Genomic DNA, 23808 nt, shown 5'->3' with positions numbered 1-23808 from the left:
TATGGGACTATATTTACAAATTTTATTATTTTTTATCCCAAAAATACATATAAATGAAAACCTGCTCTTCAGAGGGAGGCCTTTGCCTATAATGTAGTATTGAATTTACATCACAAAACATTCTCCTATGAAAATCAGTATGCAGCTCTTTCATACACACATACACACACACACACACACACACACACACACACATACAGCATATGTAAGTAGCTATGATTTTTCTACTTAACATATATTCCTCTAGTGGAAAATTAGGAAATTGGGCAATTCCCATGCTTTCCAGCCTTGGAAAGGTAAATACGACCTCTGAATGTCTTAAAAAGATGAAACATGTAAACTACACAACCCCCTTTAGACTTATACATGTGTTGTTAGAATAAAGCTAGGACCCTGCCACATAAATGACAGTGTGTTTCTCAAAAAGGAAGAAAGATAAAATTTGAATAAAAATGCAAAGTTGAAGAACAGATAAGATGATCAAAATTATTATGTACATGCTCCATGGAGAAATTAGAATTCTCTCACAGAAAACAGATCTCCGATGCATTTCAGCCTCTTGTGGCATTAAATCAGCACCCACTGATAGTAGTCATGATCTTCCTGTACAGTCATATGCTAAGAGCCTCCATAAAGTATCTGTTTAAGTCCAATAGTCAATAATGAGGTCATGTGGTAAACTCCCACCCCCCAAAAAAGAGAAGTGCAAAATCAACTTCTGTGACTCAAGAGCTCAACCAGGTCAAAGCTTTGGTATATACTGGAGGCTGTTTTGGTGATGACCAAAGCTTAGTAAAAGGGGTTTGCCCCAGAAACAAAAACCAAACAAACCCAGTCCACAAAGCTTATAAATCAAGTAACTGTACGTACAAAGAGAACAAGCCACAATTCCCCTTTAACCAATGGTTTATAATTTCCTAGGCAACAGTTCTGAAAGCACCAACTAAAGCCACAACGCTTCTACGAAACACGATGTGTTGGTGAGACTGTTCTGAAAACGTGCCCACAGGCACGTGGCTGATGTGCCACAGAAAAAAGTTCGACCAAACATGAGTCAGTTTTCTTATACTGTAACACAAGCTGGCCAGCAACCAAGGAAAGACTTAAGGCAATAAAAGGCGTTACAGAGAGCACCACTGTGCTCTTTGAGTCAATCCCAAAGCCTTCGGAGAAAGGAAAGGTCTCTCAAGAGTTTGGGCTGTTTCTTAGTTTGCTAGCTGTCAGACACTTCCTCCTCCTCCTCCTCATCCTCATCTTCTTTCCTGTCTACTTCAGAGGTGTCAGAGGACTCATGAAGCAGAACATACTCTCTGCTGCTGAACCCAAATTTAAGTACATCTTTTTCCTTCAGTTCATAGTATCTCTGTGGCTCAATGCGCTTGTTGTTCAAGAATGTTCCATTGCCTGAGCCAAGGTCAATGATGTAGGGCCTCACTCTACGGCCAACTGTCCCATCAGCACGGGTGTATTCCACGAGCCTGGAAGAGAAAAAGGAGAGAAACCTGTGAGCAAAATCCTGCCTCAGATCATCCAGCTTTTTGCTAACACAGCCTGGACAATATAAATAACCTGGCTTCAACACGGTTCAAGTTCAAACTCTAAGAAATCAAGGAGGAAGGCATGGCTTTGGACCTTTTCAGAGAGGCCCTCTCCACTTCCTCCACTCTCTACTAAGTTAAATACTTAGAAAAGGTGAGAACTGGTTGTGGGAGGACAGGAAATTCATAGCACATCAAAAGCTTAAAAGGCAGAATCCAAGACTTGTTGCTCTAGTTAAGAAAATGCATTTTTTTGTGTTGTTTATAATCAACATATGCTTATTTCACCTATATTTCAACATATTTCATCTTCTATTCCAATGGAAATAAAGCGGATTTAGACTACAGAGTTAAGGGAGCTAGATTTCAGCCAGAGTTCTACTATGGTGATCATTTATTAGGCAAGTCACATGGCCTTGCTGAGCTTCAGTCTTCTTACCTGTCAAATGCGGATATTAATTAATACCTGTCTTACCCTCTTCACAGGATTGTTGTGAGGATCAAACAATAACAGATGTACTATGCAAACTGTCAAGATATAGATATGGTCAACACATATGCCAGGCATTCTCAATTATATTTCATTTTAATCCTCATAATAGCCCTGTGAGGTAGGTAGAAACTAAAGCCCAGAGAGTGGCTTACTGGAGGTAAAACACTTGGTAAGCAATAATGGCAGGATTCAAAATCTGGATTCCTGACACCAAGTTCAATGCTCATATACAGATATAAATGGTTACTCAAAGGACAGTAAGGTTAATACTCCTTAAGACTGATATTAGATATGAGGGGTATGGATCCTTCTGCATATACATATACACAAAACTTAGTAACCCTAATGGAGACATTAGCTTCTGCTTACACTTGAGTTTCTTTCTGCAAATGTATACTTACCGATACTGAAAGACTGCGTGCTGCTTTGAACAAGAGGGATGATCGATTGGAATGTCTGCGATACGGCGGTGTCGTCCCAGGAGGTAAGCGCTTTGTCGATGGATGTACATGACTGGAAGCACCTCATCATTTTTAAAGGGGTAGAGACGCCACCGTTTTTTGGGGATACGTGCTTCCGGGGGCTCGCTATATTTAATGACTACACCCCGGAAGGTGTTTGTGTCCTCAAGAAGTGCCCCAGAAAGTTCAAAGCTCGGCTTTTCCTTAGCAGGCACTGGTTTTTCTTTGTTGTTGCCACCAGGTTGAGGAACCGACTCCTGAGACTCATTACTGCTGGCACTAACTTCATTCTTCTGGCGATGCTCTCGCCGTCGGGCATTATAAAATTCTCGCTCTGCCTCCTGAGCCTGCAGATTATGAAGGTCTCGATCCCGTCCCTGAGCCTGCCCGCTCCCAGGCCTCTCGTTAGATGTTCTCCTCTGGTGGGAATGGCCCCTGTGCCTGTCTCGGTCACTGTTCCTAGCTCGCCTGTGTTCCTGTCCTGATGCTTCCCGGTGCTGCCTATCCTCCCGTCCTCTCCGTGGGGGATGATCCTCACGTTCCTGAAATTCATAGTGATTCAGTCAGTTAAAGGCACTCTATAATCTATAAACAAGCTGCATTCAAAAAGGAATTTGTGATTTGGACTCTGGCATTTAAGAGCAAAATGTCCCATGAAATAAGGTTATCAGTGGTGGTTAGGTACTCGTGTGAGGCAATACTGACTGTATCCCATGCTGTTGCCCAACCCTAGCTCTAACAGTGCAAGCCTATGTTCAGAGCCCTAGACACAAAAGTACCTGCAGGCAAACTTATAGGGGAGCATATATGGAAAAGAGAACTAATAGAGGTAAGTAGTCATGCACAAGATAATATGTAAAGGAAAAAGTTGGTTTTCTCTTATGCCAAAAAAGAAACTATAATAGTAATTTTAAAATCTATTTCAACTGTAACAAAAATTATTCAATACCTAGGAATATACTTAAGAAATATGTAAGATCTGATGTGACAAAATTATAGAAATGGACAACAGAAGTTGCCAGGAGTTGAGGGGTAAAAGTGGGAGGGAAGTGGGTGTGACTATAAAAGGACAACGTAAGGGATCTCTATGGTGATGGAAATATTTTACATCTTGACTGTATTGTTGTCAATATTCTGGTTGTGATATTGTACTAGAATTCTCTAAGATGCTACCATTGGGAGGAACAGGATAAAGAGTATATGCCTGTACTATTTTTACAAGTGCATGTGAATCAATAAGTATCTCAAAACAGTTTCATTTAACAAAACAAAGAGAAAAAAATCCCACCCAGCTTTGATAAAAGCCCATTACAGGTACTGGTGGACACATACACAACACTCTAGCTATGATGGAAAGAGGCTCTAGATTTGGACCCAGTATCAAAACAACTCAATCCATTTACCTGCTTCACCTTGACTGTTGAGTGGTGAGGGCTTCGGCTTCTGTTACTCCGAGGAGACTTGCTTCTTCTTCCTGAAGACTTTTTCTTTTTGGTTGGGGACCTGTTAAGAGAATAGGACACACAGGATTTTATCTCAATTTCCCTTCCCCCATATAAATGACCTTCAAATATCAGGCGTACCTATCACATAAACACCACATTTGTGAAGGTCTCTGCTTTTCACACTATAGGACTCAGGGACTTCACTTTCCCAGCTCTAATGTCGCCTCTGAGTTCCAGACTCATAGACATAACTGCCTACCAAACTTTCTTTTTAGATAACTTGATTCTCCACCCCTCAAAACCTTTCCTCTGTCTTTGCCATCTCAGTAATTGGCACTACCATCCACCTGCTCAAGCCAAAAACCTAGAAGTCACCCATGATTCTTTTTTTCCTCACTACCCTTCCCACGCAATCACATTCAATCATCAGCAAGTCGTTAGGCTCTGTCTTCTACCTTTCCCACCTCATTCCAACCGCTCTCCTTGATCACTACAGTTTTTTTTCTATTTCTAGAACAATCACAATTAATTATATTTCAAGTTCTTCGTATGTGTTGTTTCCTCCGCCAGCATCTTTACAAGGCTGGATTAGTCTTATTCAGGTCTCAACTCAAATGGCCTTCTCCACTTCCCCTCAATCTCTATCACTTTATTGTTTTAACCTATCCCTGATACTTGTTACTAATGGAAACTATTTACTTTACTTGCTAGTTATTTTGTCTCAGGGCTAGAGCACTGTCAATTTTGAGAGTAATAACCATCTGTCTTGTTCTTCCATGAGGCCCCAGTACCTAGAGCAGTCTTTAGCACATAATAAGTACCCAGTAAAACTAGGTTGAATGAATGAGTCTAGCACGAGACAAGTTTTTTTTCATTAGCTGTATCAGGTAGATCTCCTAGGCCCTAGAAGTGGAAACCTTTTGGGGCAGATAACTGGAAAGACAACGTTCACACTCCATTTGCAGGCAGGTGGGGAAAACCTTGCATTTCGACTTAAACGATACGCTAGGGCGGGCCATACTGGGCGAAGCACTGGGCACACAGACATGAATGGGCAGGACCCTGTCCATTAGGCGCTTAACGCCCAGCTACAACGTAAGTGACAGGTAAACAATAACGCAAACACCACCGGGTCATTTCCACCCCTTAGGATTAAGTCTAAGCCGCTGCGCTCAGCATTCAAGGTGTGTTTCTAACGCTAGCCCTGTCCTCCTTTCTCAACGAGCCCGACCTAAGGTCCACCCCGGGGTGCTTCCCACTTACCGGCTACGTCCTCGGGCTCGGTTTCCGCGGTGACCAGGACGGCCCTGCTCGCCGGCCGGCGGGGATGCGCTACCGCCGGAGGAGTCCGGGCGGCGGTGGACAGGAGGCGCGGCCTCCGGGCTGAGGCGCTCCTGCTTCACTACTACCGCCGCCGCCGCCGCTACTATGTCCTCGTCCCGGTGCCTTCGCCGGCTGCCCCGCTCCCGCTCACTCTTCACCTCCTTCATGCTGAGCGAAAGGAAAACACGTCCGTTGCGCTTCTCTCGCTCAAGGAAATGACGAGATATACCCCTGGACTTCCGCTTCTGGGGTGTACGCTCTCCCAGAAGCCCTCGCGATGGAGAAGCCAATCACGTGACAACGACGCTATTGTGGGCGGGGTCGTAGCGAGGCGACTCCCGTGGAGGGAGTTTTAAGTTTCAAAAGCCAACTTCTGGGAAAAAGCTTCTCTCGAAGCTGTTTGTTGCTGCACCATTAGTAATTTCCTAAACACGGAGAGCACTTAAATGGCCAAGAGTAAGGAGTTGTTTAGCCAATCGATGAATGTTATAACGCCATTTGCAATGCTATTTACAGACTCTCTATGACAAAAGGGAAAAAAACCCTGACTTGTTAAACGAAAGAAGCAGGATACAAAATTGTGCGCACAATGTGCTTATATTTACGTTTGGAAATACGAAGGAAAGTAGAGAAGGAAATGTAATCATATATGGTAGCCCGTGGGCAAATCATTAGTATGTCCCCTCTGTTCTTGAACTTTCTGTTATGTTGTCATTTCTTCGTTTAATTAATGATACATACTTTTTAAAACCTGAGAACTATAGATGGCCTCCTCTGGGAATTTCCCCCCACTCTTCATTGAGGAGTCAGATGTCTCCCACTTTGCAGGAGACGAAAATCGGGGGTCAGCGAAGACCTGCCACCTCATTCAGATTGCGCGCTAGACGCGACATAGGGATGTGAACGCCTGTTTCCCTGCTTCCAAGAGTACCGGAGTGACCCATTTAGTCGGAGACCTGACAAGCTAAGCACGGAAGAACTTTTCGCGAAGGCTGCGCAGAAACTGGAGCCCTGCTGGCCCCGCCCAACTCCGAAGCCCCGCCCAGGCCTTGAGGCTGGGAGAGGGAGTTTCCATGGTAACGGTAAACAAGGCTCTGCCTGGAGGGGCCGCTGCTGGGCTACTACTCCAGCTGCCGCCATGATTCCCCCCGCGGACTCTCTGCTCAAGTATGACACCCCGGTGCTGGTGAGCCGGAACACGGAGAAAAGGAGCCCTAAAGTAAGGACGGGTCTCAGGGGGCGGGGGAGCCCGGAAGCTCCGAAGGGGAAAGACAGTTCTCAGCGTTGCGAATCCGGAGTCCCAAAGGACAGAGGCTGAAGCGACTGGGAGTAAAGGGAATTGGGACGGGAGGAGTGTGAAAGAGAGGAACAAGAAACCCAGATGTTGTGCGACCCCAGAGGGCAGATTTAGGATGGGGAAGGAAGTCACAAGGAGATGAATGGGGCTCACTATTTTTTATTGTAGCCGGGTCCAAGAATAGATCTGATAGTGACTGCCCCATCACTAGAGGTGTGAAAGCAGAGATTTAAGTACTGTGTCAGAAACATTGGTTCAAGGAGATACAAACATTGGATTGGGGTGGGACCAGAGACTCTTCATGGCCTCTGTCAATTCTGAGACAAAACTTCTGCTGAGAAGACAGATAAAGTGAACTGGGAATAAGAGAGGGGTGTGCAGGAGACCTGGAGCAATGCAGAGGGCCAGAATGTGTGGAGCTCAGTGTCTGAATCATCTCCTCCCCTAACCTGTTCCTTCTTCTTAGGCTCGGCCACTGAAAGTCAGCCCCCAACAACCTGGACCCTCAGGTCCAGTCCCACAGCCACCAAAGGCCAAGCTCCCCTCAACTTCCTGTGTCACAGATCCTACAAAGCAAGCAGAAGAAATCTTGAATGCCATCCTGCCCCCAAGGTAAACAAACAAACAAACAAACAAACAACAACAACAACAAAGGAGCCGCCTGGGAGAAGGCCCAAACTTTTGCATCTCAGAACTTGAGAATGTGGAGAGAGGCACCCTGTCTCGTTCCTGGCTGGGATTTCCTCCCAGCATCCTGGAGCTCCTAGCACTGCGGATGGCTGGATCTTGGGAGGGGTGGAGAGAAGACCTCTTCTCCATCTACCCTCATTTCCTGAGTGCTGTCACCCAGGCTCATGGCTTTAACTACCATCTATATGCTGATGGCTCCCAAATATGTATTTCCAGCCCTGTCCTCTCCCCTAAAATCCAGACCCATATATTCTATATCTTCCTCATTAGCTTCTTGCAGATGCTAATTGATATCTCAAACTCAGCATGTCCAAACTAAATCACAATTTCTTTCTTCTCCCAACCTGCTCATCCCCAGTTTTTTCCCCTCTACTAGGGACTCAGGCTAACTCTCATCCCTTTTGGTCTCTCACATCACATGTCCCATCCTTCATCAAATTCTTTTGGCTCCACTTTCAAATTATATCCCAAATATGACCACTTATCACCACCTCTGCTTCCACGTTTTGTTCATTGTTTGTCACCTGCACTACTGTAGTGGCCTCCTATCTGAAAACCCAGCTTCCACCGTTTGCCTCTACAATCTATTCTTCACACATCCCCAAAGTCAGATCATGCCAGACTTCTGCTGGAAACTCTTTAATGCTTTCTCATCTCACTGGGACTAAAATGCAAAGTCCTTACAGTGACCTGGAGGACCTGGAAGACTTGGCATGATCTGGCTCGACATACGCAGATCTTATCTCCTTTTATTCTCCTCCTTGTTGGTGGTGCTAATGCCACAGGGGACTCTACTTGTTGTTTCTGAAACACTTCACTCTTCTACCTCAGGGCCTTGACAACTGCTGTGCTTACTGCCAAAGATGTTCTCCCCGTGATATCCTCCTGGTTCTCTTCTTTCTTCGCTCAAATGTCATTTCCTCAAGAAGGCTTTCCTTGAGAATCCTTATAAAAAGAGCACCTGCTCACTTCTTCATGATCTCCATACACTGCTTCTTCTGTAGCCACATTTATCACTATCTGACATGCCTTTTTGACTATTTTTATATAGTAAGTTGACAGCACAATTTTTTTCTCCCCTCTTTAATTCTCCCCACCCCACTTCCACCCCTGACCTATGGATGTTGCCGTCTCCCCTTAAGAACTGGATCTCTGAAGGCAGGGTGTCTCCTCCCACGTGCTCGCGGCTGCACGGGGGCCGCACTGGGGCCGCAGCGGGGCCGCACCTGGGGCCCGGTACCCCTGGGGTATGGTTCGTGGCTCCACCTGGGGAGCGAACCCAGGACCTGCGTGTAAAGCAGATATGCTAACCACTACACTATGGAGCCACCCCCGGACAATAGACAGCATAATTTTTAAGGTCATGAAAAGAGACTGCAATCTCCTCTGAGATGGATGACAAAGAAGCTGGGGGTGATTTTTCAGTAGGTTCCCTCCCACCAATGCATGGAAGTTCTCTCCCCCAAAGCGGTTCTGCCCTCAGGCTACCTCTTCGTGATTCTAGAAACTGGCCATGCCTCTGACTATGGGGGCTACAATCCTTCAAGAATTTTCCCATTCCCCAATACACACGTTCACCTCTTTCTGACTGGCACAATGTTTTTGGTGTCCTGTGTCTCCTACCCCACAAGTCAGTGGGCAGTTCCCACTGGGCCTTCTATTCAGATCCAGCAAGAACCATACATTTGTCCTCAACACGTTAGGACGGTAAGATCTAGAACACGGTGATGATTTCACAGAAGGACATGGGAGAGTGGTGATTGCCAAGCCCCAAGATAGGGACCCTGTGGAGCCATCTTAGTCAGTGTGGCTCTGGAGACACATATTTTCCAAGGAGGAGAGAGGGATGGATGATTCTGGTGGGTTGGTGACATAGCTGCCCCTCACTCCTGCTCAGGCAGAGAGCTCAAAGGGTCATCTCTGCTCATGTCCTGTGAACCCTCTTTGGTCAATGGGTTTTGCTCAGCCTGGCTGTGTCTGTGCTGCAGGGAGTGGGTGGAAGACACACAGCTATGGATCCAGCAAGTGTCCAGCACCCCCAGCACCAGGATGGATGTAGTACACCTCCAGGAGCAGCTGGACCTGAAGCTGCAGCAGCGGCAGGCCAGGGAGACTGGGATCTGCCCTGTCCGCAGAGAGCTCTACTCACAGTGTTTTGGTGAGTGGCCTGGGGGCGGGGGGTACACTACACTCTACTGCCTCCTTCCTTTCCCCTTCAACACGGGCCCCAGCCCTGAGTATCCCCAAGCTGAAGCCCACCTCATCCTGGAATCGCTGTCTTTTTCTACCTGCCCCACCTAGGAACTGCTAAACACACCTTCTTCCTCTCCTGGCCCCGCCTCTCCTACGTGTGTCCCCACTTGTCAGTCAACCTGGTTCCTGACAACCTGGTTCCTCACCTCTTAGCAGATGTTTGGAGTAAATGAGAACTTCCATTTAAATGTTTTGTTTTTTCAAAGATGTCTAAAATAAGCATGTGTTAATTTTTTAATCAGTAAAATTGTTCTATATTTATATCCATCCATCAACATTGGCCCTTAGTCCAGAAAAATATTTCAGGGTAATTTGTTGTTAACTGACAGACACAGGATTTAAGATCCTCCTCCCCAAATTCTGGTGTGAAATGGCTTTCCCACAGCCCAATCTCACTGGCCCATGAGGACGCTGACATTCAAACTTCCTCCAAATCCCGAGGCAGTGGCAAGAGCTTGCAGGCTCCCTGCAGTCTGAGTATGATTATGGTTAGTCCTCCAGGTCAGCATTTTTGGAGGAGATGGGTGGGCAAGCTCTAGACTGTGCTGTTTCAAGCCCCAAACTAGTCCAGCCAAAGAGGCACATAGGATCTTCGCACTGCTTTAAAGCAGCTACCATCTTCAAATTGAAAAGCCACATTTCTTTGAATAGTACCCAATTCTTGGCTGAAGATAGAAGAGAGGGGCCTCACAGCTGTCTCCTTCTGTCCTGGGTTTGTCAACTGCCTGTACTCCCAAGCGCCAAATTCAGAGCTGTGGCTGCATGGCAAGGTTCCTGGGGCCACTGAAGTCCCCTCCTTGAGATGAGTCTTTAAGTGAGGACACAGCCTAGAACCCTTCCCAGTAGGAAGAGTGGTTTGCAGTAGACATGGTGCATATCCCCTCCCTCCTGTCTTCTCTGACTTCGCTGTGTGTGTGCATTGGAAGATGAGCTGATCCGTGAGGTCACCATCAACTGTGCAGAGAGGGGGCTGCTGCTGCTGCGAGTCCGGGATGAGATCCGCATGACCATTGCTGCCTACCAGACCTTGTATGAGAGCAGTGTGGCGTTTGGCATGAGGAAGGCGCTGCAGGCTGAGCAGGGGAAGTCAGACATGGAGAGGAAAGTGAGTGGGGTTTACCGCGAACCTTAGCCCTCTGTGACTCTTCCGTCAGTCTCTGGGCCACGTGGTTGTCATTCCAGCACTAAATTCTTGCCTCCTAGGGTGCTCTCCCATCATCTCAGTGAGGTCTCTTGGTTCAGATTGTAAGGGCCAGTCTGGTCATGGCAGAGTTTTCTCCTCTTGGATATGCCATGCCAGTCACTGATCCCCCACTGGGTGGCAGTACAGACCCTGGCAATATTTTGGGTTGGACAGCTGTATTCCAGGTCCCCTCCACCTAGGCACTCAAGCCACCCCATCCACTTGGCAACACCCCAGGATGACTAGGGGTTCTGTCCTTAGATTGCAGAATTAGAAACAGAAAAGAGAGATTTGGAGAGGCAAGTGAACGAGCAGAAGGCAAAATGTGAAGCCACCGAAAAGCGGGAGAGTGAAAGGAGACAGGTGGAGGAGAAGAAGCACAACGAGGAGATTCAGTTCCTGAAGAGGACGAATCAGCAGCTGAAGGTAATCATCACACAGGCCCAGGCGGAGGTGCTCCCTCACCCGTCCTCCCAGCCACACCGGCCAAGCATTCGGTTCCTTTTCCTCCGGATGACTTTAAATTCTTGTCCACATGCGCTGCCAAGGAGAAAAGGGGGCTGGCTATTTGGGGGAAAGAGGGTTCATGACCCAGATTCTCCATTCATCTGGCTCTGGAGGAGACTCTTCCTCAACTCTGAATCCCCATGACACCTTAGCTTCGCTCTCCAGTGGAGGATATTTTCCCCTTGGAATAAAGTTGACCATCCTCGGGAGAGGTGGTTATGGCAGCTGGTAATTTGGAGCCTTCCTACAGTGGGCTAGAGCTCTTCAGCAGGCTTTCGCGGGAGTGCCTTCCCCCCTGCACTTCCCTCTGAGGCACTGCGTTTGGGGCGGAGAGGGCAGGCCCCTTGAGAGGGAAGAACCATTTCAAATCAGGATCCTTCCCCACATGTGTGGTCACAGGAACTACACTGTAGGTGCATTTCCTCAAAGCCCTCTCGCTGGCGTATACTTTTATCCAGCTGAGCTGAAGGGAAGGAGTGGGTGCTGGTGAAAAGCTCTGAGCAGGGGCCTCTTGAAATTCCAGGCTGCTTGTCTGGTCCAAAGGGTCTCAAAGGTTGGGTTCCAGTATCATCATCACCTGGCACTTTTTGGGAATAGATTACTGGCCCCACCCCAGATCTGCTGAATCAGAAACTTTGGAGTTGGGGTCCAACAATCTGGTCTAACAAGGTCTCCAGGTGATTCCGATGCTTGCTGAAGTTTGAGAACTGCTGTTCTAGATACGTGGCCTATTGACATTTAGTGGCTATATCCTGGGACCCTGGCCAGAAGGGGCCCCTGAATTTTTCTCCTCTCCTCCCTAGTCTCATAGAAAGCTTACATTCTTGTGATTGGCAGGCATGTTAGTGCTACAAACCAAGAAGGCTGGACACTTGAGATAAAGGCTTGTATTACCCGCTAGTGGAAGATAACATAGATTTTCTTTCTGCTGATTTTAACAAAAACAAAGAAAAGCTAGAAAGGTTCACAGCCACGTGTGCATCTGTTTACTTGGCAGCCTCTGAAACTGCCCCCATTATCTGCCATATTCCTTTATCATAAGCCCAGCTTCCTCAGTTCCTCCTGTAGTATTGGCGGCGAGAGCAAAGCAGAATACCCTGGCATCTTTCTAACATTTACAAGCAACCTTGTAATCCCCAGGGTGAAGGACTCTTTAGAAGTGAGTTATTTTTATTGGCTCAAAGCCACACTGCAAATAAAGCAGTGTTCGCAGTCCCTGGGATAGACCTACTTAAAGATCTGTCCACACACCGTGATGGTAAATTATGTTACTGGCTGCCAGAGGAGCTGAGTAAATAACTCTCACGTGTCTTCGGCTCTACATACAAGACGGACAGCTCCCTACTCACTGGTAGCAATTTTCTCTAATTGGGTGTCAAGTTGTCTCAGTGGCTGAAAATTTGCAGTTTCCCAAACCTTTTGTCCTAGCACAGAGCTCCCAGGATCCCAATGTTTAACCTAGTAGACATATTTAGGCCTGAAATCTGAGCCATGAAAAACCACTATTTCATCAACTTTTTTTCAGTTTCCTTTTCAGTGCTTTATATTATGCACTGAGCCGTTATTGTATGGAAACCAGCTCTGGTTTCATACAATAATGTAGCAAGACTGTATGCCAAGCCAGAAACCAGCTAATCTGGAAAATATGGAGTGGGGAATGAAGGAGAAAAACACTTGGAGCGGTGGCACTGGGATTATCCTTCCCAGACTTTTATCACCTCTCAGCTGTTTGTGTTAGGCGCAAGTTTCAAATATTAATGAACTTTGTTTTTGTTTTTCAGGCCCAACTGGAAGGCATTATTGCACCAAAGAAGTGATAATTTCCATGTGGGTCTCATAAGCACTACTACCCTATCTTAAACCGTTTGTAATAAAAAGCTAGTTTCCTGAGTGAACAAGCCATACCCTGCCCTGATCACCACCTACATTATTTGTCAGGAGTCACGCTATTGCTCCAGGGTCATGAAACACCTAAGTCTGGCAGCTAGGCTCCCAGATGGGCAATGGAAGGTGGTGTAGCCCCGACAGTCTGTTATGTGGCCAACCTTGAGAGTTGCCAACTCAAATAGTAAGACAGAATTCACCCTTTTCTGCTGTCTCTCTCAGGTGAAGCAACTGCTTCTTCATCACTGTATCACCACTTACTTCTGGCCAAATGAAACTGCTCAGTCTCTCCCTTATTTGATATTTCTATCATCCCTGCTCCAATGTAGTTCTAGTTACTCATTTTGGAGTTCTGAGTTTATACTGTATCATCTGATCCCTGCATGCCAAATCAACTGGACCCCTTCTCTGTTTCAGACTGCCTAGGTGAGGAGGCAATGGCAGAGTCAAACCCACGGCTTACAAAAAAGTAATTGTGCTGGAAAGAATTACAAGTCACAATGTCCACTGTAAGCTGCTTGCACCTCAGCTCCTCCCCCAACACTGATTTGTTCACTTTATTCTGCAAAAGACCAAACCCTGGCCCTACACCCCTCTAACTCGCTATGTTTAATTAACAATGGGAGAGATGTCCAAACTTCACATGCAGTTCTAATTACTAACGACTGGGCTACGGCCTGCAGACAACTGCATTTTACTATTCTTAAGTTAAACTCAGTTTGAAGGCTCAGGACTCCTCCTCATAGACTAAAAAGACTAAATGAGCAACATAAATCTTTAAGTCAAATTCCATTCCACAAGTGACATACCTAAGAAAGCACTAACGTTCCTCCTCGGCTGAAACACCTCAAGTGCTCAGTATTACCCTAAAGAGATGCAAAGAGAAACTCTCTTTAGTGGCGCCTTGAACTGACACCGGTCCTCGTTAGGGCTTCAAGGCTCACTCAAGAACTGTTGTCCAACAAGAACTGTGTCTGACCAAGTCAAACATGCCCCGTACATTCTACTCTCAAATTTGAAGTCACAGCTTCTACCCTTATTCAGGTGTCCTGAGGAATTGAGACCCCATTAAAATGACCTATCTGCTCTGTCATCTTCATGGGAAAGAATGTTGTTCATTGAGATGTGCTAGTTCCACAACTCCTTGACAATGTCCTAATTGGATCCACCTCACAGACTCAATGAGGAACAATAGAAATTGCTGTAGCTTTCTCTTCATATTTTACAGAGTAGGCCTTATCTACTATACCCTTGAAATTTTCTTTTTACAGTACAATGCCAAACAGCTTCTGTTCCAAACTGCTAATTGCCAGTACAAAAGAAACCACACTATCCATCTGTTCTGTCAGACATTTACATGACAGGGTTACACTCTGGAGGAACTAGGAAGTCTGATTCAAATGTTGAAAGCGCGAATGGACTCCATCGCTGAAATCCTTGGGGGTGAGGGACTTTATTTACACTGGCAATGGTGAATGGTTTCAACTGTCAGATCTCAGAACAAATGCACTGTGGCCTCAGAAATGCTAACTGGGCATGAAGAAAATGAACACAATTTCTAACTGCTTATTTTTGTATAATTTAATAAACAACTTTTAAAATGTTACTGCTTATGTCTGAATTTTTTGTGTTTGTGTTTCTGTCCCTCTGAGTCATTGGTCTTCTTTTTGTTCCTGTTCCTGTTTTTCACGTTGTGGGTTTCATAGTAGCGTACACCAACTTTTCTGGACTGTTGCTGCCGTGCAGCTCGCCTCCGCTGTAAAAAATGGCAAAAGAACAGGCAAACCAATCAAACATGGAAAGTCATAAACAGGCCCCTCTGTTTCTCTGTGCTCCATTCCCTTGCTGCCTCCACAACTAGTGGAAGCAGTCAGTGCTCATGGGGGAGGGTTCGCCTCCCAGGCCCAAGGTTGCTCTTCTATTGTGATTTGAGACAATTTCCAGTTACAGACTGTCAACAGGTCCAGCCGTCATCCAATGCCTCGATCCCTTGTACTGCACTCCTGACAAGTGGTCCTCTGGTCAAAGGCCAAACGCTTCGACATCAAGCTCTTCACTTCCCAAGACAGCCCACTGCAGCTCTGAAAGGCCCAGTTACAGAGCTAACTTCAGAGGGCCATGATCTGTCTAATAGCCCTGCATATCATGTGTCATTTCACTGGGGCTACATAAAACCAATGGACTCTTCTAGGTGGCAGTCCATATGTTTGAGGACAACGATCAAGAAGTTCTAAACCATGAGACATGAACTCAAGGACCTCCATCCAGAGGACCAACTCCGGAACTTATTTAACTATCCTTAAGTAGGCCACTTAGGACTGAAGTTCCCTGATTCAACTCTAGACCATTAGCTTTGGAAAGGGTGCATCTTAAGAACTGAATTTCTCCTCTCTACTTTCTACACCTGGGCGATATTGAAAACCAAAATCACGTACTTCCTTAGACGTAAGTGTCTTGCGAGTTTTATTCGAATGCTCCTCTTCCCTCTGTGCCTTCCTCTTCTTTCCCTTTTTGGCAGGTGCTACAAACATCAAACACACACACACAGAAAAGAAACAGGTATTTCCTATTCAAAATGGGTCTGTGAGTCCTAGGGTGGGAATAAGCTTGACGTGTTGGAGGAAGAAGGAAAAAGACCAGCACGAATGGAGTATGGTGAACAAATTGCAGAGGAAAGCAGGATGAGGCTGGGGGCACCAGGCCAGGAAGGGCCTCAGGGGCCACAGCAGACTGTGCATTTATGTCATGAAAACACACTCTTGATATAGAAGCTGTTAGTTCAATGAAGTAAAAAATAAATGCATGAACCATCCTGCCCACCACAAAAAAAAATCTGCCTGCAGATCCAGCTTTAAGTTATAACATTAATAATGCACCCTGTTTAAAAGGAAGTTTCCTGAATTATCAATTTAATCTAAGAAACGTCAGAATGAAAAGTGGATAATCCTACTTGTATTATAAGTAGTATGTGGAAGCAAGGTCATCTGCCACATATAAGCATCTGTGTGGGTAATGATGGTACAAGAAATAATTTGGAGATTAAGCCTGGATTTCTCAAAGATGCAAATGACATGTAAATGATTTAAATAATTTAACTCTACCTGCATCTTCTACATCTTCTTCAGGTGTTGTTTTTTGCTCTTCAGATTTTGCAAAAACCTTTTCACTTAGTCCCTTGGATATCCTGAAACAGAAAAGCAAGGCCGTGAGGCTGTCTGACATTCCCCTCCACTGCCCAAGTCACGTGCTGACTTGTGACAACCTTGCAGACTAAAAACACCCCACTCCTCTTCACGTAGTTACCGCCACTGGTAGAAGACACCACCCAACAGTTTTTGCAGCTCCCTGGCATTTCAAAAAGACAACGATAAAGCTTCTCATATTTTGGAAAGCTGAACTGTTACAAAATTTAACGTCGTTTTTTTTAAAATGTGGGAAATTACAACCCCCCCAACCCCTGGTCTTGCCATAAATACCACTCCAATACTCATGGCAAGTTTCGAGAAAAGGAAGGAGCTAACTGCAATTGGTGAGTAGATGAAAACAATACCTGACCGCTGAGAACTTTTTCGCTTTGGCTTTGTTTAAAAACTTCTGATATTTGGCGATCTTTTCGTCCAGGGCTTTAATAACCGCCTTGGTGTCGTTTTCCACGTGTTCTTCCTGGGGCTCTGGGTAAGACTCTTCCTCCTCGTCTCCTTGTTGCTCCTGTTCCTCCTCTTCCTCTGCAGAAGAACTTTCAAGCTCTTCATCGATATCTGACATCTCCAAAGGAACCAGGTCATCCCCAGAAAACTGAGGCACGACGTTGATTCTGCCGAAGTTCTGCCGAACCCGTGCAAGAATCTGCTGCATCTCTGAGTTAGTGTCACAGTGACTGTTCTCTCCTTGTTCTTTCTCAGTAACAGATTCTGACTCTTCACCTACATTTTCTGCGATTTCCTCTTCCAGGCTGTTCTGTGATGTTTCTGTGGCAGCTTCCAAAGATGATGAGGATGGAAGCTATTCAGGCCGGAAAGGAGCAGGGGCGGGGAGAGAAATGGGATCAGAAAATGAAAACAGAATTTCTGAACTTACATCTTGCTCTCGAATGAGGTAGTCCTCTTTTCAAGACTGAGGGAGAGTACTGAAAACTCTCAAATTCGAGTCCTATCACAAATCAATTGTAAGCCGATGTGCATTAAATCTAGAACCCAGCATTAAAGGATCAAAGGAATATATATGCAGTTCCAGAAGATGCACCGACTATGAGTATTTAATTATTATAACCGATCAACCACTTACTGTTAGACAGATAAGATTCCCTACACCTTCCCTGACAATTGTACGGAATAGAGGCTGTCGAGATAAGCACCTTCAAAATTCACACACACAAGAAAGCAAGCCAAGCTGTATGGTAAGCATGAACGCAGCACTAGTCTAGAAAGTGTCAGGTAGTAAGGAGAGGCGCTGAGGAGACACTTGAAGGAAGGGTCTAAGGTAAGAGGAGGGAACCTCATGAGGAGAGTTCAGAAGGAGCCCCGAGTTTGGGAACCCTGAAATGACTGGCCTGCTTTAGATGACGGTGCAAAAGAAAGTTATGTGCCAGGCTTCACGATGCTGCTTCACGTATGTGACAACATTTTATTCTTGCGACTGAGACCCACGGACATGTGATTTTCCAAAAGAAGTGCTATATAAATCAGGAATCCATAAAATTCAGGAAATTATTTATAAAATGTATATGTACATTTGTATACATTTTTCTAGTAAGGTAATTTTTTAGCTTTTGGATTCTCAAAGGGAGTTCCTGCCACCACCAAAAAAAAGGGATGAAATTCACAGAGTGCGGGAACTAATTACCCAAACTCAGTGACTAGATATGGAGGAAAAGTTCACGATGACTCCACTGTTTCCACACGAGGTCACACGAGAGCAGTGATGGGCTTCCTCAGACCCAGTTGCTTCCTGGTGCTTCCTGCCATGCCGCCCTCACCCAACACACTCCAGCCCCATGACTTCTCGTCGGTACTACGAACACATCGAGCACGCTCCTGCCTCAGGTGCTCTGGGTGCTCCGCTTCCTTTGCCTGGAATGCTCGCCTCCCAAGACATCCACATGGCTCCTGCCTCAAATCTCTAAGGTCTCTGCTAAACTGCCGCTTCCTCAGAGGCCATCCCTGATCACCCTACATACACGAGCACTCCTGTCTCTCACAAACCCCTTACCCTGGTTTAATTCCCGCCCCGCCAACAAACAGTACTTACTGATGTTACATGTTTATCTGCTTACCATCTGTCTCCCTGGAGTATAATAAAAATACGTATTTGGTCTTTCATCCCAGTTCCTGACACAAGAGCTCCTAAAAATCCTTGAAATTTTCTGAGTAAAGACAGGGGTATCTTTTGTTATTCGTAGAAGCCCCTTTTAAACCACACTCCGTTTATGCTAATGAGATGATCATGGTGGAGCCATTTGGCATGAGGCCTGGTCACCAGAAAGCAAGCACTTGATCAGAGGGCTGAAGGTTGAGCTCAACCACCAATGGCCGATGACTGTGATTTAATCAACCAAGCCTCTGTAACGGACCCTCTATAAAAAAGCCCTGAAGGATGGGGTGTGGGGAGCTCCTGGGCTGGTAAACACACTGATGTACCGGGAGGGTGGTGCGCCTAGAGAGGGCGTGGAAACTCCACGCCACCCCCACCCCATACCTTACCCCATGTATCTCTTCCACATGGCTGTTCCTGAGTTGCATCATTAAGAAACCCGTAATCATAAGCACTTTTCTAAGTTCCATGAGTTTTTTAGCAAATTATCAAACCTGGGAACCCTTGAATTTATAGTCAGCTGGGCAGAAGTGGGGGTAGTCTGGGAAACCCATCTGCAGCTGGCATCTGAAGTGGGGCCAGTCTTGTGGGACTGAGACCTTAACCTGTGGGGTCTGCCTCTGGGAGTTAGTGCCAGAACTGAACTGAAGTGTAGGACACCCAGCTGGTGACAGAGAACTACAGAACTGATAGAGAAAAACAAAATGTATTTGGTATTAGAAAACACCACACACTCCTCCACTGACCTACATACACATATATATTATGTATGTACAGGAGGGCAGAGACTTGTCTGCTTTTCACTGCAGTACCACCAGTACCCAGAAGAGTGCCTGGCACAAGAGAGATACTCAGTCCATTTTTGCTGAATGAATGAATCGATGAACAAGCAACTTAACATACAAAGAAGCTAGGAGAGGAATTTTTTGTTTGGTTGTCTGGTGGTGTTAGGGGAGAGGGGGAGAAAGTAGATTAACATCAGTTTGCTGATGTTAATCAAGTATATTGATTTTGAAATGATGGGGAAACTGTTTAATTGGAAATTTCTAGCTGACAACTGAAACTCTGGGAATGGAGCTCAAATAAGAGAAAATCAAAGCTATATGGCCCCAAGAGATTAGTAGGGAGGCCACCTCTTCTTTAAGAGACTTGGCTGAGCTCTGCGAAAGATCCTAGGAACAGAAAAACGATGTGCTAAAGCTGGAGCCTGTGGCAGTCTGTCGCCAGGGTGAGGGAAATGGAATAATAGGGAAGCTTCTCAACCCAGTCCTGAGGCCCCAAAGCTAAGACTTCTTTCCCTGAGTATCAGTTATGCCTCTTGCCTTTCCCACTTGATGACGAGTTTCTGGAGGGAAAGCACTGTTACTTATTTCTACTTTCCCTCTGCCCAGCACGTGGCTGGGTCTAATAAATGTCTAAGAAATAAATCTTGGAAATGCCTCTGCTCCTCAAGGGTAAGAAGACGTGCTAATGCCAGAAGAACACTTACATTTAAGAAGCCCTCTTTCTTCAAGGCTCTACAGACTGGTATTTAAACTTGGTCTATTATACATCTATTTTTCAGTCTCCAAGTACCACCCCTCAGCAAGGTCACGGCAATGGCACACTGGACTGGGAGACACAGCAACTGAAATACCTACCCCCAAGGAAGACGATGCTCCCTAAAGGGAAGCAACCAAAAGACACCACACCTAGGTCAGTAACCATGCTTTCCAGGCGGTGGGTCCACCCTGTTCTTACCTGTGGGGCTGCAGGCGGCTCTGCGTTGGGTGGCTTGACAAAGAAAGGAATGCGGCCCCTCTGCCAGTCGTTAAGAACCATCTTGCCCACAGTCTGTAAGTCGGGCTCGCCACCCTGAAACGTCACAGAAAGACTCCCAATTAGACTGAAAGGACAAAACCACCTCCCAGTTTGGAGGCATGCCAACTCTCCCAGTTGTTCATCACCAATTTACTTGCTAGGTGTCATACTGCTCACACAATGCAGTTTATTTTTAAAAAAAAAAAAAGAAAAAAAAAAGAAAAAGAGGTCCAGATCACATACGCACATGGTTGTGGGATGTCCCAGTCTCAAATCTCATAAACGGTGGCTCACCTTTAATAACTTCCCAGTCCGGAAAGCTAGCTTCTCAAGAAAGTCCTCAGCATTCTCCCAAGAATCAATCTTGTATGTCTTGCTGATATATTCTGGCTTTGCTCGTTCAAGTACAGCACCAATATGGTCTTCAGGAGTTTTAATTTTTTCAACTTGAACCTAGATATTAATAAGAATTCTCTTGCTTACAAACCTTAGTATGGAAGCAGGGAAGTTCCCAGTGTTCTCTGCTACAATATCTGATATTTCAACACCACACAGCAAGTGTGGCCTGGCAGGAGCCCGTCCCTAAGGTGGCTCGATGTGGTTGGCTGGAAGCCAGCCACAGCCACGGACACGGAGCCCAGGACTCAGCTCTAATCCCAGTTCACTACAAACTCACTGAGCAGCTTCCTTAAGCAGTTTAAACTTGGAATGTTTCTTGCCATTCACTTGCAGAAATGGTTAAAAGCCTGCCAATCCCAGGACACAAAGAGAATGGAACAGTTTAAGAGAGAAGGGGAAGAATGCGTACAGGATGTATAGCCAGCAGTGCTGGTTAAGGTTAAGTGGAACCAGTTAAAGTTTTCGGTCCTATTCAGAAACAAGTGAGGAAATGACTGAGTTCCAAAATGACTCAACCCATAAACCCACGAAGATGAATTATCACTAAATATAAACAGGCCCTGCTTCTCTTTGGATCCTGTGTGTAAACTACAAACACTTTTGTGAGATGACACTGACCAGACATGCCCATGGTCCCACTAACTCCTCAAACAGGCTTAAGTGGAATGGAGAGGCCGCCCTGTTCAGCATCATGTTCCTAAAGTTTGGTCAGACAGGTTGACCCCAAACTGTCTTCTGAATGAGTAAAAAGCAAAGGTATCCAGTGTTCCCCACGGGATGCTTTCCCCAAAAAGCAAAGAAAGAGTCCATGAGGACCGGAATACTCACAACTCCTTTTAGCACAATGTCTGTCTCCGAGTCCTCAGAGGGGTAAACCACACCTGGACAGTCGATAAGGAATATCCGACGCATCAAGGTAATATACTGCCAGACCTGAGACAGAAAAAAGCCAGAGACTTCTGAGGTCAAACACGAGGAGTCTAATTTCACAAACCACTGATGCTCATGAAGCTAGAGAAGGAGGGCAGGGGCAGTCAAAGAGAAGCAACCTGCTGAGTATTTAAGCAACAAAGTCTCTCTACTCATGCCATGCTTGAGGCACTTCACTAAGTATCAACTATAGTTTCCATCAGCTAAGAGTCTAAAAATAATGCAGAGGCAGGATCTCCATCTAGTATTGTGCAATAATATCCAGTAAACCTCTCCCTGCTTTTTAAAAGTATTTTTGGAAGTTTAATACCATTTGGCCTCTCTTCCTTTCAGCACAACCAAGCTGCGCCCCAAACATTCTGTGTTCCAGAGTATGACTCCCCACAACTGCCAGAATCTTCCCTCATATTGAGCTTTTTTTCTGAACCCAGGCATCAAATATTTGTGGATTAGTTTTGTTTATGAAAGTAAAAGTGACAATTTAAAACAGACTTAAATATGAATGGCACTTATCAAATCATGCCAAAGCCACATAATGGCATACAAAGTATTCTTAGTCTTATCAAAATGAGCAGAAACAACTCTGGCACATTCCGAACTATTTCACAGAGACTAAACTAAAGGGTGATCTTGGGTCAAGAGAAGCAGACGGAAATCTCCATGCCCCAAAGAATCGCCTTCCATAGAAATAAAATATGTATTGGTAAAGAAGACCCCCTCGGGCCAGACGTACCTTTGTTTCACCTGCAATAGGAGCTACGTTGCAAACTTTCTTGGAGCGTAAAGTGTTTATCACAGAGCTCTTGCCAACATTTGGATAGCCAATGAACCCGACGCTGATCTGCTTCTTGTCAGTGTGCAACTGTTCAAAAAAAAATTCACACTACATACATGCAGTCATAAAAATCCCTTCAACTAACAGGCTGTGTTACTTTGCTAATACAAGGAATACAGTGCAAAACCGGTGCTACTATCTGATTTAAAGCCTAGACACACATCGCCACCTACATGGTCTGAGAAGGCTGGATACATATACTTATTAATAAATCAGACGTGAGTCATTTCCTCAGTCACTCATGTGAAATTATTCTTGAATGTTTTAAGGATAAAAGTATGTAGGTCGAGAAACAAAGGAAGAAATAGTTTGTTAGTCATCAACTTACAAGAACACCGACCACTGATAAATGTCTTCAGCAAAGAGAACTTTAGCAGATGCGCGCGCTGCTGGCAATACCATGGCCCACCCTTCCTTTTTTCTGTACATTTGCATTTTCATTGCCAAAATAAACAACAAAAGGAAAAAGAAGCAACCTCAAAAGTTAGACCGCTGGATGAAAGTCTCAAGGAGGCAGAGCTCAGGAAGAGTCTACAAATGGAAGGAGACTTCTGATTAAAGATGCTAACTGAACACCCATGCCAACAGCACTCCCTCCCTAAATCCACTAGAATGACAGCAGTGGGAATGAACACATACAGACCCATAGACGCAAACATACAAGACCAAAGAATGAGCTGGAGCTGAGATAACAAAAACTAACGTGGGATGTTAACAAACTACTAGCAGCTAAAAAATAGTGTCTACCTTGGCCCACTACAAAACATAAAAACTAAGTGGCTACAAAAGCAGAAAAACTAAAAATCCGGCAAAAATATTGTCGATGAATCGCGAAAGGCCTTGGGAATTGGCAACACAGATGGCTCCAAGGGTGGGACTGAAATCAAGAAGACTGGTGGAAGTCTGTAGAAAGTCACCTCTCCATCCATTCTGCTCATCACAGGCACACGACTTCTCTACTCAAAGCGCTGAGGATGGTGATCGGTTTTTGAAACCTGGCCTTTCCGAAAATATCTTTAATTTTCAGGCCTGAAAGGGTCCCTAGATTTAGAGAGAACAGTGGCTGAAAGCAAGTATTTCCAAAGTGATTAAATGAAAGTCTAAATATTGACTAGTGAGACCCTCAGGCCCTTACTCTCACAGAGTTCCCAGAACCATGGCCAGAGCTATCCACCCGAGTTGGAAATTGGAAGGCTCCTTTCTGGGGAAACTCAAATCCCAAGAGTAAAGACATATAGACAGTGACATTTAGGGTGTCCTCCAACAAAATACTGGGTTTCTATCCAATCATCATTCAACAAGCCTGCCCCCTGCATACAAATTCTATTGGCTTTTTTAGTGGCTCACTCTTAAATATGAAGAGCCAAGAAGAACCAGACATTTGAAGTGTGAGTCTAGCAGAAAAGACAGAAAAACACACAAAGAAGAAAAAAGATTCAAGGAACAAGGGACCCCATACA

General features: G+C 45.4%; 3 protein-coding genes across 3 annotated transcripts in view; 1 reads left to right on the top strand and 2 right to left on the bottom strand.

Annotated features, from left to right (window-relative positions):
* On the bottom strand, window positions 1–5497 carry SNIP1 (Smad nuclear interacting protein 1). The gene is made up of 4 exons (XM_039851065.1): window positions 5201–5497; window positions 3896–3995; window positions 2433–3034; window positions 1–1478 (listed from the first exon to the last, which is right to left on the bottom strand). The coding sequence occupies exons 1-4, from the start codon at window positions 5425–5427 to the stop codon at window positions 1214–1216; spliced, it is 1194 nt and encodes a 397-aa protein (XP_039706999.1). The 5' UTR covers window positions 5428–5497; the 3' UTR covers window positions 1–1213.
* Window positions 5498–6319: 822 nt separating this feature from the next.
* DNALI1 (dynein axonemal light intermediate chain 1) lies at window positions 6320–14680 on the top strand. The gene is made up of 6 exons (XM_039851066.1): window positions 6320–6479; window positions 7024–7169; window positions 9236–9405; window positions 10427–10605; window positions 10945–11109; window positions 12972–14680. Exons 1-6 carry the CDS (start codon window positions 6399–6401, stop codon window positions 13005–13007), a joined length of 777 nt encoding a protein of 258 aa, XP_039707000.1. The 5' UTR covers window positions 6320–6398; the 3' UTR covers window positions 13008–14680.
* GNL2 (G protein nucleolar 2) overlaps window positions 14638–23808 on the bottom strand; it is a 21881-nt gene continuing 12710 nt past the window's right edge. Inside the window, exons 9-16 of the mRNA XM_039851064.1 lie at window positions 22247–22375; window positions 21412–21516; window positions 20479–20637; window positions 20125–20238; window positions 16625–17076; window positions 16176–16258; window positions 15510–15595; window positions 14638–14830 (exon numbers count right to left, since the gene is read on the bottom strand). Of these exons, the coding sequence (XP_039706998.1) occupies window positions 14678–14830; window positions 15510–15595; window positions 16176–16258; window positions 16625–17076; window positions 20125–20238; window positions 20479–20637; window positions 21412–21516; window positions 22247–22375 (1281 nt within the window). The 3' untranslated portion in view covers window positions 14638–14677. The remainder of the gene's footprint in view (window positions 14831–15509; window positions 15596–16175; window positions 16259–16624; window positions 17077–20124; window positions 20239–20478; window positions 20638–21411; window positions 21517–22246; window positions 22376–23808) is intronic.

This window comes from Pteropus medius, unplaced genomic scaffold (genome assembly GCF_902729225.1).
Source record: "Pteropus medius unplaced genomic scaffold, Ma_sr-lr_union100, whole genome shotgun sequence".
NCBI lineage: Eukaryota > Metazoa > Chordata > Mammalia > Chiroptera > Pteropodidae > Pteropus > Pteropus medius.
This window is presented reverse-complemented; position numbering and strand designations above follow the sequence as displayed.